We start from the raw sequence: 16,393 nt of genomic DNA, 5'->3' as shown, positions 1-16,393 counted from the left end.
ATAGGGCAAAACTGAAGAACCCCAACTTGAGAATTCTTAAAAGTTGAGTTTCATACACATGAATGAAACTCATTTCAGCTTCCTTTATACTATCAAAGCTAGAAACAAAATCAATGAAATACATGCTAACATGAAAATGTTTAGGCTGTACTATTAAAAGCACCAAGTTGCTACTTATCCAAGAAATGTCACGCACATTCCTGAGATCACAAGTAACATGAGAGTGGGGAACTTGGAGTTGTATTGGGAGCACCCACTTGCACAGCTAATACATACTTGGAAGAATATCATAAGGCTAACTAATCAGGAGCCTGGAGGATTCAAATATGAACAAAACCATGAGAACAAATTTTTTAAAAACTGTAGGCTTTTTATTCAGTTAAGAGGTAGACAGATGAACATGGAAGGCTGTCCCATTTTATTTGCCCAAAGTTCATATTCCACTTCATTCACCCATACCACATTGCCAGAAATCTTAAAAGAAATAATCACAAATGCCAAAAGGCCTTTTCTTACTACTTCTTAGCAGTAAATCAATGGATTGCTTGCAAAGACGTAACTAACTTAAATTTTCACTGTACCCACAGAACCTCATCTAAGAAGTTCCCACATGTCAACAAACCTGTCACCACTGACAGGAGGGCAGAGTGCCAATGACTCCACTTCTATAAGAGACTACAAGGGAGGCTTTAGTTACATGTTTTGTTGTTAAATCCCTGTGCATGTTCGGGCAGAAGCTGGTGAAATCAACAAAGCAGAGTATATTCTGTCAAATGGCTCTGCTTGGTTGTTAAAAGAAAAACAAAAAACAAAAAACCCACACAAGTTATCTTTAAAGACAACATTAAAACATAATGGAATTGAAGCCTGATACAAAAGTAGAGAAGTATGTACAGGAATTCACAGCCCAGAAGGAAAGGGGCCCTTAGTAGGGACCAGTGGAAACCTGGGTATTTTACATAGCTAATTTTGAGATTTCTATTCAGCACAAAAGCAATTATAGCATAAGTAACACCTTCCCTCCCACAGCTCCCAAACTTTAAGACTCATTAACACTGCAATCATTCTTCAAGGGAGCAGGAATGTACAAGGTGGTTCCAAACATTGACACGAATTTTAATCTTGGCTTCACACTCTGAGGATGAGATATTTGAAAACTGCCATGATAGCAGCACTGATCACACCAGAGATGGGAACCGTGACAAACCAGGCCATAAAAATGTTTCGGAAAAGTCTCCAGTCAACAGCTTTCTTGGATCGGAGCCAGCCAACAGATACAACAGAGCCCACCTAGGAAAGAAACAGACCAAAGAAACTTTACTCAAGTGCCAGAAGTACTTTAGCAAAAAGCACCTGAAGCTCTTCAGACAAGGAGCCCCACACAACTGAACAAGGTCAATTCCACTTTTTATTGTCTTTTGAAGACAAGTCTCACTATGCAGCCCAGGCTGGCTCAAACTCCCTATCTTCATGCCTTTACCCAAGTGCTGAGATTACTGGCAGCATCACCACATCCAGTCAAAACCTCCTTTCTGAACCGGTTAAAGTTACTCATTGGAAGATGAAGGCCAATGGAGAAATCCAATCATTAAATCTGTGCTAAGTGTACTAAAATGATGTAACATGTCTTTTTCCTCTCTAAGCTACTAGAATTTAATGCGGGTGTACTACTTTTCTTTTTTCTTCTATTCTGGGGTTTAAACTCCAGAGCTTGAGTCACTCCACCAGCCCTTTTTTTGAAGAGCTTTTTTGAGATAGGGTCTCATGAACTATTTGCCTGGACTGGATTCAAATCACAATCCTCTTGATCTCTGTCTTCTGAATGCTAGGATTAGAGGCGTGAGCCATTGGCACATGGTTTGTGCTGCTTATAATAGTAAATTTTCAGGACTATAGTACTTAAGGGCCTTGAATACATGCTCCCTTTCCAACAGTTCAACAAGCCTCACAAACGTGCAAAACCAGGCACCAGCCACTGGAGTAGTAACAACAGCCCACCAGTCAGAACTGAACAGCTAGCCAGTTTATTAGCACACATCCTTGCTCTGGAAGGCTTTTCCACAGAAAAAGAACATAATGGTGCTAAAAGTAGAAATGACTAAATATCAAAATCACCATAAAATGACTGCCATGACAGAGAATTAGGTGACAAAGGAAGAGGGCCAGCAGCCAGAACTCATCACTAGCACTACATCAGAAAATTTAAAGAAATTATTAAAGGTAAGCCTTTATTGTTATAGTCACTTGTTCTAAACTTGTGACCTATTTAAGACTCCATCTACACAAAACTTTTTAAAATCAAAGAAAAAATTTAAAAACACCCATATTACTAGAGCCTTTTGAAAGACATATTAAATTTACATGACACTTACTTTACAATGTGTTGTGCTGATGGGAAGGCCAATGTTTGATGCAATTACCACAGTGAGGGCAGATGCCAGTTCAATACTGAAGCCACTATAGAGAAAAAAAGATTGTCAAGAATTTAGGTGGGGGCGGGGGGGTTGATAAGCTAACACTACCTCAAGTTAACACAATTCTGCTTTACACTACTCAGTCACAAAACCTCCTGACATCTTTATTTGCTATAACCTCTGAAATCTATTTTAAATTAGGCCATAGGACTGCCTTTTCTCTGTTCTCTAACAACATTTGAGGGTAGATGCTTTTTATTTCATTATTAAATAAATTTGTACTTTTACTTTGAAGAATTTGTGAGTATCAGCCTTAGCTACAAATACAGCCAAGTACATATAGCTATCCACTCTTAGTTCATGTCTTTCTCAAAAAAATTGTTACAGAGACCACTGAAGCTGAGTAGTTAAACTTTGACCAAAATGTTTTCAGCCAGACAGTAAGTTGCAAAGGTTCATTCATATCAACACTGAGAACAGCATAAAAAACCTGGTTACTTTACCTAGACTTGTGTATTAGCACTATAAAGTATTTTGTCTCTTGAAAAATGAACAGTATCTTGTCTCATACCTGCTTTACCTACTCACCTAGAGGGTGTAATTGGTGTAAGATCCTTTCCCATGGTCTGGATAACTCTCCTTCCCCAAACCCATAGCCCGATACAGATGCCAACACCACCATACAGTAGAAGCCATATTGGTGTCGCCCTGTTTGAAGACATGTTCCCTGTTTCATAAACTAGAAACAAAGCAACCAGAGGACCAATGGCATTGCTGGAAAAAAAAGGCAAAGATGACTTACACCAGGGAATATTCTTGGCAAGATCCATACTCAGTTATGTAAAGCCTGGTTTTAAAGCTCATTTACCAAATGAGCCTACAGAACCCCAACATACACAACAGAAAAAAAGTGTTACTAGTAGAATACCATACACTTGGGTGCCTCTTTCTCCTATACATAGCTTAAAGCACTCTTAAGTCCGATAAAGTATACAGACCACAGAAGTGAGTCTTAGTAGCCCCATAAATTCAGTCAACAGGGCAGTCAGTAATTGTAAGTTTTTTATCTTATACCCCACAATTCACAATCAAAAACCTAGATCCCATCTGGAAAAAGGTTTCTCTGTGCAAGACATCTGTTTTTATTTATCATGTATAGAAATAAAGCTAAAAACATACTCATACTCTCTACAGAATAAAATCCCACTGTTTTATTAAATCAGTAACTACTACTACCTCATTCTGTCTATTCAGTGTCCCATTAATGAGAAATGAAATCAATTTAATGGGCCACGTAAGAATTAAAAATTTTAAAAAGAGTATTTTAAAATATGAGCACATGGCACATAGTAAAGTCATACATACATATATATGTTATATATGAATATAGTATGAATACAGAAATACACATATACATGTGTGCTCTGGGCAGTAACATACAATTTATTTCTTCAGTGGGTCACAAACAAAAGATTAAAAAAATAAAACAAGAAGAGCACTACCACAAGCATCTAAGAAGGGTAAGACCTGTTAAACATGAACTGAGCAACACTAAGATTCCAAGGGACTGACCTGACGTCATTGCCACCATGAGCAAATGATCCAAAGCAGGCTGTAAGGATCTGCAGGAACTGGAAGAGAAGGGAGACTTCAGGCTTATCCTGATCACACCACTCTTCCAGAGAGCCACTACTTCCTTTCCTGTCACCCAGACCCATCTCAGCCTTGACACTCATGTCCATCTCAGATGCTGAGTGAAGGTCAGACACAGCATTGCAGTAACTGGTGTAACTATCCATTCGAATTCGCTTCTTGGTGTCTGCATTAGGCCATGTCAACTTCTCCATTTCTTCTCCCTTCTGTTCACCTTCTTTGGCACGGAATGAATCCAGGGGCATGCCACAAATTGCCATAGTATAGGAAGTGTAGCTATTATTGCGCCTCAAAGGCTTGTCACCAGAGTCTCCCATGCAGTCTCCCACCTTGGCCAGATGTAATTTATGGAGCAGCTCTTTGTACAAGCCAGAATCTTTATGCACAGTGTGATACTGATAGTGACCACTGGAGTTTATCTGGTTACTGACGGCTTGACTGAACTGAACAAGGTTCCCATTAGGCAGCTGTACTGCACCTAGCCAAGACCAAAAATGTAACTTTCAATACAAAGAGCATCAAGTCCAAAATAGTAGCATCCTCACCACTACAGAACAGAGTGAAACTCTTGAGTGTCAACTCACCATTCACGGTGCTGTCTATGCTGGTCTCCTCTTTCAGGTCCACACTAGGAAGCCTCTCTCGCTCTGGAGCTTCCTCCAGGTCTCCAAGTTTGAATGACACTATTCTCTCTTCCACTACAGCCCGGAGGGGCACAGTGGCAGACCCTACCTCAGAAATAGGATTCCTGTTTTCAGTATCACAAAGGGACAACTTTATTTCTTCATGGTCTTCTTTTAAGCTGTTCTTTTTTTCCATTAAGGGGCTTTCAGAAGGACTAGACTTTATTTCTCCTAGAAAAAAAAAAGGGGGGGGGGGCAGGGCTGGGTTTGCTTTTGACCAAACTACCTTGCCTCCTTTTCTCTCACCCCCAAAAATTCATCTCAAAGTAAGAATATATGTTCATGAACAGATGTTAAAATTCATGATAAATTTTGTTTTATTATTTCAGTAAATCATCTTTCACTTGGGAACAAGCCAGCAATGCAGCACACACTCTTACCAGGAGTTGCAAACTTTTGCTATAAAGGACCAGGTTTAAGAGCCCTAGATCCATTTTCTTGGCTTTTATTTTTACAACACTTTACAAGTTTTGCTCCCTATAGTGGAAGGTAGCTCAAGTTTGGGGATGACAGTCAACTGAAGAATGAGACTGACCCTAATTCTTTTTTTTTTTTTTTTAAAGAACATCCCATATCTCAGTTCAAGAGTTAAGAAAGGGGACAGATGAATGCAGGCAACATCCACCTCTACAAAACAAAGAAAACTTGCCTTATAGTTCTAAATCCCATGGCCACATAGTTTCTGCCCAGCAGGCTAGCGCTCACCATGTTTACCTAACAGTTCAGGCATCTCAGTCAAACTAGACTAGCATTAAAGCAAGATTTGTCTCTTCTTCCAGACAGAGGGAAATACAAGGTCAGGCAGTCCTGAAAGCCTCCTTCCCACTGTGGATGCAGCACAGCAGACTAGCACAGTGCCTCTTAGAGGCTCCTCAGTTCAGCTGCAATGACGCAGCATTCTTCCTAACCCCACTACAGTTTATGCATCACTCCACTGCTGAGAATAAGCTATACATCATTAACATAGCATCTGCATGGATAAAAAGGGCAGAAAATGATTCTTCTCAGAGACCTCAGTTAATAAGGAATATAAGATTTAAGAGTAGTAGCAATGAAAATTTACACTATAAATTTGTTCTGTAATAGCCTAAATGATTCCTTCACACACCTGAAAATGTTTACTTCTAGAATTCATGCCTACAACTCTAGCACAAAACAACATGCATTTACATGTTTATGCTGTACAGTGCATTGGTACTATAATGTATACATGTATTTTAACATATACATATATTTACATCTAAGATTAGACAAACATCAGATTTGGATTTGCTTGAATCTGAAATTATATACAAGTAGCTGCAGTAACTAATTCTTGTATGAAGATTTGTGCCTAACCCTTACTTTTTCATCAAGATATCCTTATACTTCTCAACTAATGTAGACTAAATTTTTCTCTATACTTACCATGACACTGGCAACTGAATTTTACTAAAGAACAAATTTCTAGCTTCTCTCTCCTACACAGGTCAACAATAATTGTTATTATTATTGGTGGGACAGATGGAACTGAGGGTTTTGTCCTTGCAAGGGAGGCACTCTATCACTTGAGCCACACTTCCATTCCATTCTGCTCTGGTTATTTTGGAGATGGGGTCTCGCAACCTATTTGCCCTGGCTGGCCTCAAACCACAATCCTCAAAATCTCAGTCTCCCAAGTAGCTAGGACTACAGGCATGAGACACCAGAGCCTAGCTATCAAATATTAACAACGAGGTGCCTTGGGTCATTTTATGTCCATTTAAGACATAGTTTAAACGACAAATCCATATTCTCAAATTTTCATAAAAAACTCTTAACATTGCCAATCTATCCAATTAGTGGATTTCTACAGCTGGCCAAACAAAAAGTATACACATTACTAGTTAAACTTTTCTGTTACATGTTATTACTTACGTTCAATTTTTCTCTTCATCCTGGGACACACAAACAACCAGACGATAAGGGCACAGAAAACGGCACATCCCACCGAGATGAGAATGGTACCCCACAGAGGAAGTTTGTCAAAGCCCAGCACTAGGAGATAAAATGGTGCATCTTGAAAACCCCAGGGCAACAGCCCCCTGCAATAATGTGTAAACCCTCCTGTGGGGATGGAGCACTTCCCCAAGCCAGCCCATTACCCATGACAGCTCCTGCTAGCTTTCATTTCAGGGTTTACAACATCGGTGGCTACATACATCTGAAAGAAAACCCCAATGATCATCTTAAATTCACATCAGTCTGGTCCACTGAAACACCTGCTGACTCAGAAGTGTCTCTGGCATTTTCACATTCTAGCACTGCTCTCTCCACCAGCTCCTGATTCTAACTGCCACATACTACATTTGCACATACCAGTTTATTTTAATGTTTAAAAAGCAAAGTGCCCCTCCCCACTCCACTAGTCACATTCATCATGCTGAAATAATTCTCTGGAAAAGTTAACATGTTCATTGTACTAGCCCTCAGTAAATTCCTAATTATTTCTTCAAAAATATTATCAAACTAAAATAAAGAAATCAGGGATATTATCTATGGGACGATAATAGCTTAAAGAGTAGTTTAAACAGCTGTCTTTCAAAAGGGAAAGAAAAGTTTAGTGGTAGTCACTAATAAGTCATCTTAAAAAGAAATACTATTTTTTTTATTTCTTTAAAAGAAATACTATTTCCCACCAATACTATTCCCAAGGCTCAAGGATGGGTATGTAGTCATTATCTGCTTGCCACGTGCATGCCAATAGGCTCTAAACTACTAGTTGATACTAAAGACAGAAGGAAAGCACCAAACAATTCTAACTAATCCTAGGAGATGTCACATGACCTACAGTTCAGACAACAGCCTGGTTACTTCTTGATGTTTTGCATTATTTTGCTTAACAGGTTTTAAGTTACTTACAAAATGAAAATTCTATTGCCCTGTCAAAATAACCTGTAAGAATTAGATGTAAACTGAGGTCCTTTAAAGCTACAGTTCTATGATGACTATCTTTTCATTTTAATTTCTGCTTTCAATTTTGACATTAGTCATGTAAGCCAAAATATAATTTAATCAATCTCTATCACAATTTAAATTTGCTATATTCCAAGTCAAAAGGAGAAATGAAAGAGATTGGTGGGTTTGTTTTTTTAAAATGATCCATAAAGGACAGAACAAAAATATCAAAGTTCTCATTTCAAATATAATTGAAAATTTAAGTTTCTAATCTTAACTATGAACTTTGCCACTACCACCACATACACCATAAGTGCTTAGCACCTCAGGGAAGATTTTAAGTTTAGCATGAAGAACTCAATTTACAACAGAATGGAAATCCTGCATAAAAGTCCTTCACCTGCACCACTTGATACCAAGTCTGGTATCCTCCAAGACCAATAATCTCATAGTCATCCATTTCTTTCAGAAGGAAAGAATATTCCAAGAATAAAATCAAAGTTAAAAATACTTTGCTGGCTTCACTTTTGGTCAGTGACTTACCATACTTAATGAAATTTAAATCAAGTCACAATCCATTAGTCACAAATGAAATCAACTTAATTGGCCACAGTAAGAATTAAAAACTTTTTAAAAGAATCGAAAATATGAGTACATGGCACATAGTAAAGTCATACACATATATGCTGTACACGTATGCATACAGAAACACACATATATGTTTGTATGTTATGCCCTGGGCAGCAACCACACACTGCTTCCAGTTGGCCACAGACAAAACATCAAAAGGCACCAACTCAGTCAAGTACCATCAAGCTAAAATGAGCCTAGAGGCCAAAACTATACTATCCTGCCTAACAAGACACAAGTTATCAATCTCTCATAGTTGCTCAATGAAACATGTAGCACCATAATTTAAGGCTTTCCTTAATCCCAATATGAAACAAATCAACATTTTAACCTTTATATTCTCACAAATTATTTTTCCTCTTAGCTACATGAATTCTTCCAAGTAAGTTTAAGACCAGGAGTTAAACATCCCAACTCTTCTCATTCAAGCAGATTCAGGGGAGGAAATTTAGGACCTCGAAACTAAAGTATTCCATTTGGGAGAGAAAAATAGTATCCAGCAAACCAGTCCTAAATGACCAATCATTGAAAAAGACATAACTAATGACTCTTCATAGTTGAAGTCAGTATCAATTCCAGTATTTTTAGCACAGATAGGAGAAAGGGAGGGAGAACGTCATATTATCGGTGGATCCTGTGAAGACTAAAGAGGAAAGGTCTGTAGTGATTTAGAATCTGAGCAGGTAGGTCTCTTTGGTTGAAAAACTATCTAGGTTAACTCAGCATACACTAGCCTGCAGCCTTCTGAAATGGGCGCAGGCCAGCCACCTTCTAGAAGATTTCAGCCCTGTAAAGCAAAAAGGGGTAAATTGGGCATTTAATGCAAGTTTTATAAATAACTTTAAATTCACATTTTAATATTTTGACATGCACTTACATGGTGCTCCAGTATACATGATGGAAAAGAGGTTTATTCCAACAGTGCAGGCATAAAAAACTGGCAATGCTCGCAAACCATTGGGAACTGGGTCTGCCTGTAAAACATTAAGATAAGTATCTTAAAAACTGTAAAAGTCAAGGTAACTCTCTTCCAGAGAATCCTGTAAAGGGAAGATGTGGGAATTACAGTGCTGACAAAGGTCTCTCCATAGTAATTTCCAAGGCCAACTGGGATTTTCCTACATTTGCTCCTGGAAGTCTCCCCAAGAGAGATAACTTCATCTTTTTTGCAATACTTTTTGGCCTTTTTGTTTTTGTTTTTGTTTTATCTTTTCTTCTTTTTTGCAATTTTTAATAGCAAGGCTGCCTATACCAGTGACTGATAACATCATGAATAATAGCTTCAATACCTATGTTAAGGTACCTGAGGTCCACATGAAAACCTAAGCACCTGTCTGAGATGTAAGATATGTAAGACTGATGTTAATACATTGTTTCCCTGACTTTATACCTTTAAAGATTATAAATGAAACACAGAATATACCTGAAAGAACCCTCTCATCTAAACAATCTGACAGATATGGCCTAATTAATGGTTTGCCAAATATAAAAATCAATTGTGTACTAGGTCATTCACTCGATTAAGTGTCAAGAACAATTCCATACACTAAGATATTTGTAGGGAATTAGACCACAGAACTGACATGTTCTAGTATGGAATAATGCAGAGTATTGACAAGTACTATTAAGAAAAATAAGGGTAAAACAATAAAAAAAAAAAGAAAAGAAAAAGAAGGGTAAGGGACAGTGATGGAAGGAGGGCCATGTTTTAATTAAAGGTGATCAGGGAGTGAGCATCAGCTGAGTAGGGACATGAATGTCCATTAATTTCTCAGGGCAGAGAAGGTGCAACCACCATGCAATTGGGAGGAGTTAAATACAAGTATCAGCAATTGCAAAGGCCCTGAGGCAAAAATTATGAAATGTTTAAATAACAGCTAAGGCCAGTAAGACTGCAAGTGTTTCACTTGCAATGAATATGAATTAACTGAACATAAAAACACCCAAGTCAAATACTTAAAGTGTGAACACAGATCTGAGTAAATATACAGGAAGGTTAAACTTTAAAGATATCAGCCTAAAGGTTTAATATTATCTTAATCACAATTCCATTGGAAGAGGGCACAGGTGCCTGTAATCCAAGCTACTCAGGAGGCAGAGACGAGGATAGTAATTCAAAGCCAGCAAATAGTTCACAAGAAAAGGAGTGGCTCAAGAGGTAGAACACATGCCTAGCAAGCATGAGGCCATAAGTTCAAACCCCAGTACCACCACAAAAAGAAAAACAAAAAGAAGCTACATTAGAATGAGTGTAACTACCGTAAGAATAATTGGGCATGGGAGTGTAGCTCAGTGGTTGAGTGTTTGCCTAGCATGCACAAGGCCCTGGGTTTGATCCCCAGCACTATGAAAAGAACAAAAAAATTCCAGTGGAAAACCCTGAGGAGGATGAAAGAGAAGGGAAGATCCAAAAGGGATTCTAAAGCTTCTGACAAGAATAATCAGTACTTTGGGAAGAGAGAGATAGTGGCTTAAGATGAATTTAACAGAAGACAAAGCTCACAGACCCATGTGTAGAATAAGGGTGTCATTTCAAATCAGTAGAAATATGGTCCTCACTGAAAACCACTCTTAATTTTAACTCTCTTATCCACTATTTAACGCTAACATAGTGAAATAGGCAAAACAAAAACAACCTAGAAACCCTAGGAACTGTTAACCATCCCTGAATCATGAAATAGTGCTAATCACACTCTGAAGGCAGACAAGTTTAAGAACCTTAGGTGTATAGGTTATCCAGGGTTTCAAGAAAAATCTCCAAAAAGGGCTGGGGGCATGACTCAAATAGGTACAGCACCTGCCTAGCAAGCACCAAGGCCCTGAGTTCAATCTTCAGTACTATAAAAAAATCTCCAAAGAAACGTATGGCTTCAACCCCAAAGGTGAAAACTCATGAGGGAGAGGGGTTCTATAGACTTCTTTTAACAGAGTTCCAAACACCATTTGGTAATAAGGTTTGTACTAAGTCAAACTGTAATTTATTGGTCAAATAAGAAGCAGACTAAGTTTGTTTTTTCCAAGTCGGTCAAAAATATAAAACTAACTGATCAAAATCAATTGTGCAGTAGGTCATCCAATCAATTAGGAGAATATTATCAAGAACTATTCTGGGAACTGAGATACAGGAGGGAAGGAGACTAAGAACTTTACCTGGAAATAATGTGAATACCTTTTCATCTAGTTATGTGGAATGGGAAAAGGGGTCTTCATACTCCCTCATCTTCACGATAGTTCATTTCTTACATATTAGATATATCTTAAGTTTCTGCCTTAAAGGGACCGTACCTAATATGATTTGTAACAAATGGGAGAATGATTAAAACCTGATTTTGACTAGAATTTAAATACCCAGCATGGAAGCTTTCCCTTCACCTATTCCTTGTTTGATGCTATAGAAGGCCCTCATCTCCATTCTGCCTTTGTCTACTAAATTACCAACACCTTTGGAAAAAGCATTCCAAAAAGAGAAAATTTGCAAAAAACAGTGGTATTTTTTAAATTACAAAATTAATCTGAATTTTCAAGGCAGAATGTTAAGAACTGGACTATATCTAAATACTTAAATATTCATATTATAGCAGCTAAGATCCCCAGACTAAGGATATTTTCTTGAAATTTAAAATCTAACAGTAACCACAAATGCTCACACTCATCAACTAAAAACTCGTGTTACTGAGAGTGGCATGCAAGTGTGTGTAGAACATCCTCAAAGTCAGCATTATTTTGAACATCATTGCAATCATCATGATTCTTGATCATGCCCATTATCACACTCATATAAGAAATAGTCAATTAACATATTTAGCTTATACTCTCAGGGATAAAGGTACCTGGCATGCATTCTCCCAACAAGAGGTCTGGGCACCCAAAAATCCCTCTTTCCACTTTGGAATACTACCATTTTCCCCTTTAGAACCAGAATGATCTACTCCCCAATAATCAAGGGACCAGTGTAAATCTTTACCAAGCAGGAATCTGTAACAGTGGATCCTATTAATTCTTCTGATTCTCTGCTACATAGTGGGATATTAAAACTCTTGGCCCTGACTATTAGCGAGCCTAAAATTTAAGTATATTATCATATACTACACTTGTGGGTAGGGGGTAGTAGATGCTTGTCCTGCTTGTTGAATTAAGCAGTACCAAACTTAAGATGGTCATCAATGAAATGTTTACTTTTGGAAAATTGTACCAAGCTATACAGGTTTCAAATGTTTAGCATTAAACTGCTATGTTCTGCCAGACTCTGGCTATGGATAATAGAACGAATCATTTTATCAGTTCAAAAATTTCTATAGACAATTCTTCCCCAGAGAAGCTTAGAAGCAGACCAGAGAAGTGGGAAGGTCTGAACACATTCTTACTGCTTGGAACTAAGGCACAAATCTCCCCCTTCTCTCCCTTCCACAGTTGAGGAGTATTTTTAAAAAGAACTTAACAATGGACCTTTAAGAGCCATTCACCTGAGAAAAAAGGACAACTTTGTTCCCTAAAAAAAGTGCATTTATTCTTACTGTAACTCAGTCCAATGCCAACATAATCACTTGTTATCCACATTTAGATTGGAGCCAGCATCAGACTTCCTGACAAAAGAAATGCTACTGGGTCTCTCAAAAAATTTTCAAATACTCAGAAAATTAATGGCTGCCTGTACTTTTTTTTTTTTTTGCAAGGGAAGAACAAAACAGCAAAAAAAAAAAAAAAAAAAAGAAAAAAACCTGTACTGTTTGTTTTTACCTATTCTGAGAAACTGAAGTCATTACAGGAAGTAGAGGACTCATCTAAAAGCTTATAAACTGGTTATGATAATTAGCACAGTACAGATTCACTTAACTGGCATCTTAGAAAGTCACAGGAAATTGTGACTTGTTAAGCCCTAAGCTTACAATTCCAATTGTCCTAAATATAGTGATGATTTAGATAAAGTAATAATTGCACAGGGCTATACACAAAGTTCTTGACACCTCATAGAACCAATTTTTCCTGCCTGAATGCCCTCTTGGGTATTAAAAACTTGCTTCTTTCACAGAACTCCATAACATACAAGAGGTGTATAGAACAAATAACTTTGTAACTTTCCAAGGCCACATACCAATCACATCTGCAAGACTGCCACTGTGTTTGAGTAAGATTGGATGAGACCCATGAAAGGTCATTGATGGGATGAGAAAGATTACCTTACGAAGGATGAATGCACGAACAATGAAGAATAAAATTCCAGACATAATACCAGAAAGCAGTGGAGAGATGAACCAAGACATCACTGGAATAGAATACATTAAGAAAAAAAGTTAACTTAAAGAAACTTAGAAAAAAATGTACTTTATTAAGTGCTCTACTTGCAAAACTCTTAAATCTGTCCCTCTATTTTCACCATATACTCTCATATGTAATAAATACCATGACAGCACATGACAATAAAAATTAACCCATTCAGAATTAAACATACCAATTTTTATCAGTTCAGACCACTTGACACCCTCTTGCCCCTTTGCCACGAGGGAGAAACCAATGGTTGCACCGACAATACAATGGGTCCCAGAAATGGGGAGCTTCAAAAACGAAGCCACTAGTTGCCATACAGCAGAACCTGAAACAGTCAAATTTTATTAAATGACAAAACTCCATTATGTAAGCAGTGCATTCTGAAGGAAATAATCTGAAGGGTTCAGCATCAAAATGGAACCACCCAAGACATAAATTGCCTCACCCACCACTAAGAGCACAATGCATAAAAAGAACTTACCAAACATAGCACTGACTGAGCCGGCCATCAGCAGTTGTGGTTGGGTCGAGTTGTACTTCTCCACGTCAATCAAGCCCTTCCGGATGGTTTCGCTCACTTTGGCCCCCAGCAAGACCGAGCCCACTGTTTCAAAGATGCTAGCTAGGATGCAGGCTTGCTTCAGGGTCACTACACCTGAGCCCACAGCGGTACCAAACGAATTTGCTACATCATTGGCTCCCACGGAGAATGCCAAAACAAACGCAATGATGAAGCCCAGGATGAGCAGCCATAGGTAGTCCAATGGACCAGTAGTTGTAATCAGCGGTGCCACGGTAGATGCCATTCTCTACAGTAGTGGTTTCTTAATTAATAAGAGAATTATTGAACGGCTTTCAAGATGTGTAAACAGAATATGAGGTATCAAAAATGCTATAATAAATAATATATATTATATAAAATTAAATACTGTAAACTATGGCACAGAAACCGAGCTGGGGAGTTACTGCTATACGCTGCGTAAGGGCGTCTGTTGTCTGGGGTTTCTTTGGCTCTGGAGGGCTAAAAGCTCGGAGCAGAATTCCATGGCGGATTAGAGAAAGGACGCAAGTTCATCCTGGGGGGCGAGGGAGAAAAAAGCAACAATAGCATCGCGTCCCTGGAGGGAGGGAAGGGAGACAGTCCGGCAGCCCGCTTTGCCCACGAGGCCTGGACCCTGCCGTGCCCTCCGCCCACTGCCTCGGTCCGCTGTCCCCTGCCAGACCAGCGAGGCGGGGCACGTGGCGCCCTAAGTGCCTACACCCCCTCCCCTGCGCGCCGACCCGCGCGCGCCCTCCGCGTGATAACCGGAAAACGGCCATTCCCGCGCGCGCCTCCCTGAGACCGCCAAAAAGGCCCGCGAGCGGGCGGAGTGGGGGAGGGAGGCGGACAGCAGCGGAGCAAGGAGCCGCTGGCTGCCTCCCACGCCACAAGCGTCGGCGCTCGGCCTCGTGGAGAAGAAAGAGCCTTTACCAGGCGGGGCCGCCACTCACCAGAGGAAACGGAGGGCAGAGCGAAGACGAGATCGAGGCTGCGGCGGCAGGCGAGAGCCTCGGACGCACGCACCTGCGGCTGGCGAGATGACCAGGACAGCAATACCGGAGCGGCTCGGCGGGGCTCGCGACCCCCCTGGGAAGCAGCTGCGGGCTCCTCAGCAAGTGAAAAGAGGAAACAGGCAGCGCGCGCCGGCAGCCATCACTCTGGCAGAGCACACTGCCGGCTCTTACTTATAGCCGGCGCCGCGACCCGCGTGACCTGCCGCGCCTCGCCCCGGCCAGGAGCCTCGCCTCCCTGGATGACGTATTCCCCCCTCGGTCCCGCATGCCCTGCAGGATGAGCCCGACCCTCTTGTTCATTGGTCTGGCCGCATCTGTGGCCACGCCCCCAAGGGGGGGAGCTAGTCCACGTGGGACGGACCGGTCCCTCCCTCTGGCCTCGCCCGGGTATCCTGGCATCGAGTGGCAGTGCTGGCTGGTTACTGGCGGACAACGCGGGGGACTCTCGCTGGGCCCCTGAGGTCATCATGCGGCGGTACAGAGGCCGCAATCAAGGTTATTTTCTGTTTTCTCCCACTCTGGCCCAGTTTTGCAGTGCCGGCCGCACCTTGAGCCTCTCAGCGCAGTTAGCCGCATCTGGGGAGCCACGTCTGGCTGAGTTCCCTCCTGTACCCTCGGTGACGATGCGGGGGAGCTTGTGAGCTAGAGCTCGGAAGCTAGTCATGTCGCACTTACGACTTGCCCTTGGCCAGCAGATTCTGTCCCTCGCCTGGCGGAAGGGGAGTGGGGGGGGGGGGAGGCTCACGTGGTCGCTTTGCTCCCGCAGTCATACACTTGGGTGAAAACTGAAAGATTGAAGAGTCACGAGAACCGGCTTGCGTCCCCAGTTATGGCACAGAGCTACAGGATAGCTGTGGGTCATTCATTTCCCCGCGGCAACTGTGGCGCAGGGAAAGGACATTACTTGGAATTCATATTCTGACTTTCGCTGCAGTGTGTCACCTTGAGCAAGTCCTGTGCCTCAGACAGCTTTCTCTGGAATGTAAAGTATTAGCAGTCAGTACATTCTTCGTGGCCGGAACTAAATGAGTTAAAACTGAGTGAATGTGACTGAACTCAGTAGGGCTTCAGGAAATGCTAATCTCCTCTTTGCATTAATATGCCTGTTTCAGGATTAGAAAACAGTGGAAGAGGATGTTCTCGTCGCATCCTGGAAGCTTTCCTATCCTTTTGAGATAAAGATTGCTTCCTGGTTCCCCACATGGTAAATAGTGTAATTTTGACATTAATAAGATTTGTTCTGCATCTTTTGGGGTTTTTCGTTTTATGGCTTAAACT

The 16,393-nt window shown here is 40.5% G+C and overlaps 1 protein-coding gene across 5 annotated transcripts; it reads right to left on the bottom strand.

The window, feature by feature from the left end:
• Positions 1 to 349: 349 nt before the first annotated feature.
• Positions 350 to 15,244, bottom strand: Slc20a1 (solute carrier family 20 member 1). 5 transcript variants are annotated; one of them, XM_020180155.2, is made up of 12 exons: positions 15,053 to 15,244; positions 14,491 to 14,637; positions 14,043 to 14,385; positions 13,746 to 13,886; positions 13,474 to 13,559; positions 9,174 to 9,270; positions 6,647 to 6,766; positions 4,652 to 4,921; positions 3,987 to 4,545; positions 3,003 to 3,188; positions 2,373 to 2,457; positions 350 to 1,290 (listed from the first exon to the last, which is right to left on the bottom strand). In XM_020180155.2, exons 3-12 carry the CDS (start codon positions 14,365 to 14,367, stop codon positions 1,129 to 1,131), a joined length of 2,031 nt encoding a protein of 676 aa, XP_020035744.2. In that variant the 5' UTR covers positions 14,368 to 14,385; positions 14,491 to 14,637; positions 15,053 to 15,244; the 3' UTR covers positions 350 to 1,128. The 5 variants fall into 5 exon arrangements, with proteins under 5 accessions (XP_020035744.2, XP_020035743.2, XP_073906368.1 ...); XM_020180154.2 differs by having other exon boundaries at positions 14,043 to 14,637; XM_074050267.1 differs by lacking the exon at positions 14,491 to 14,637.
• Between the last annotated feature and the right edge of the window lie 1,149 nt (positions 15,245 to 16,393).

The sequence above is a fragment of the Castor canadensis genome, chromosome 12 (assembly GCF_047511655.1).
Source record: "Castor canadensis chromosome 12, mCasCan1.hap1v2, whole genome shotgun sequence".
In the NCBI taxonomy this organism is placed as follows: Eukaryota; Metazoa; Chordata; class Mammalia; order Rodentia; family Castoridae; genus Castor; species Castor canadensis.
Note: the sequence above shows the minus strand (reverse complement) of the source record. Positions and strands in the feature narration are given on the sequence as shown.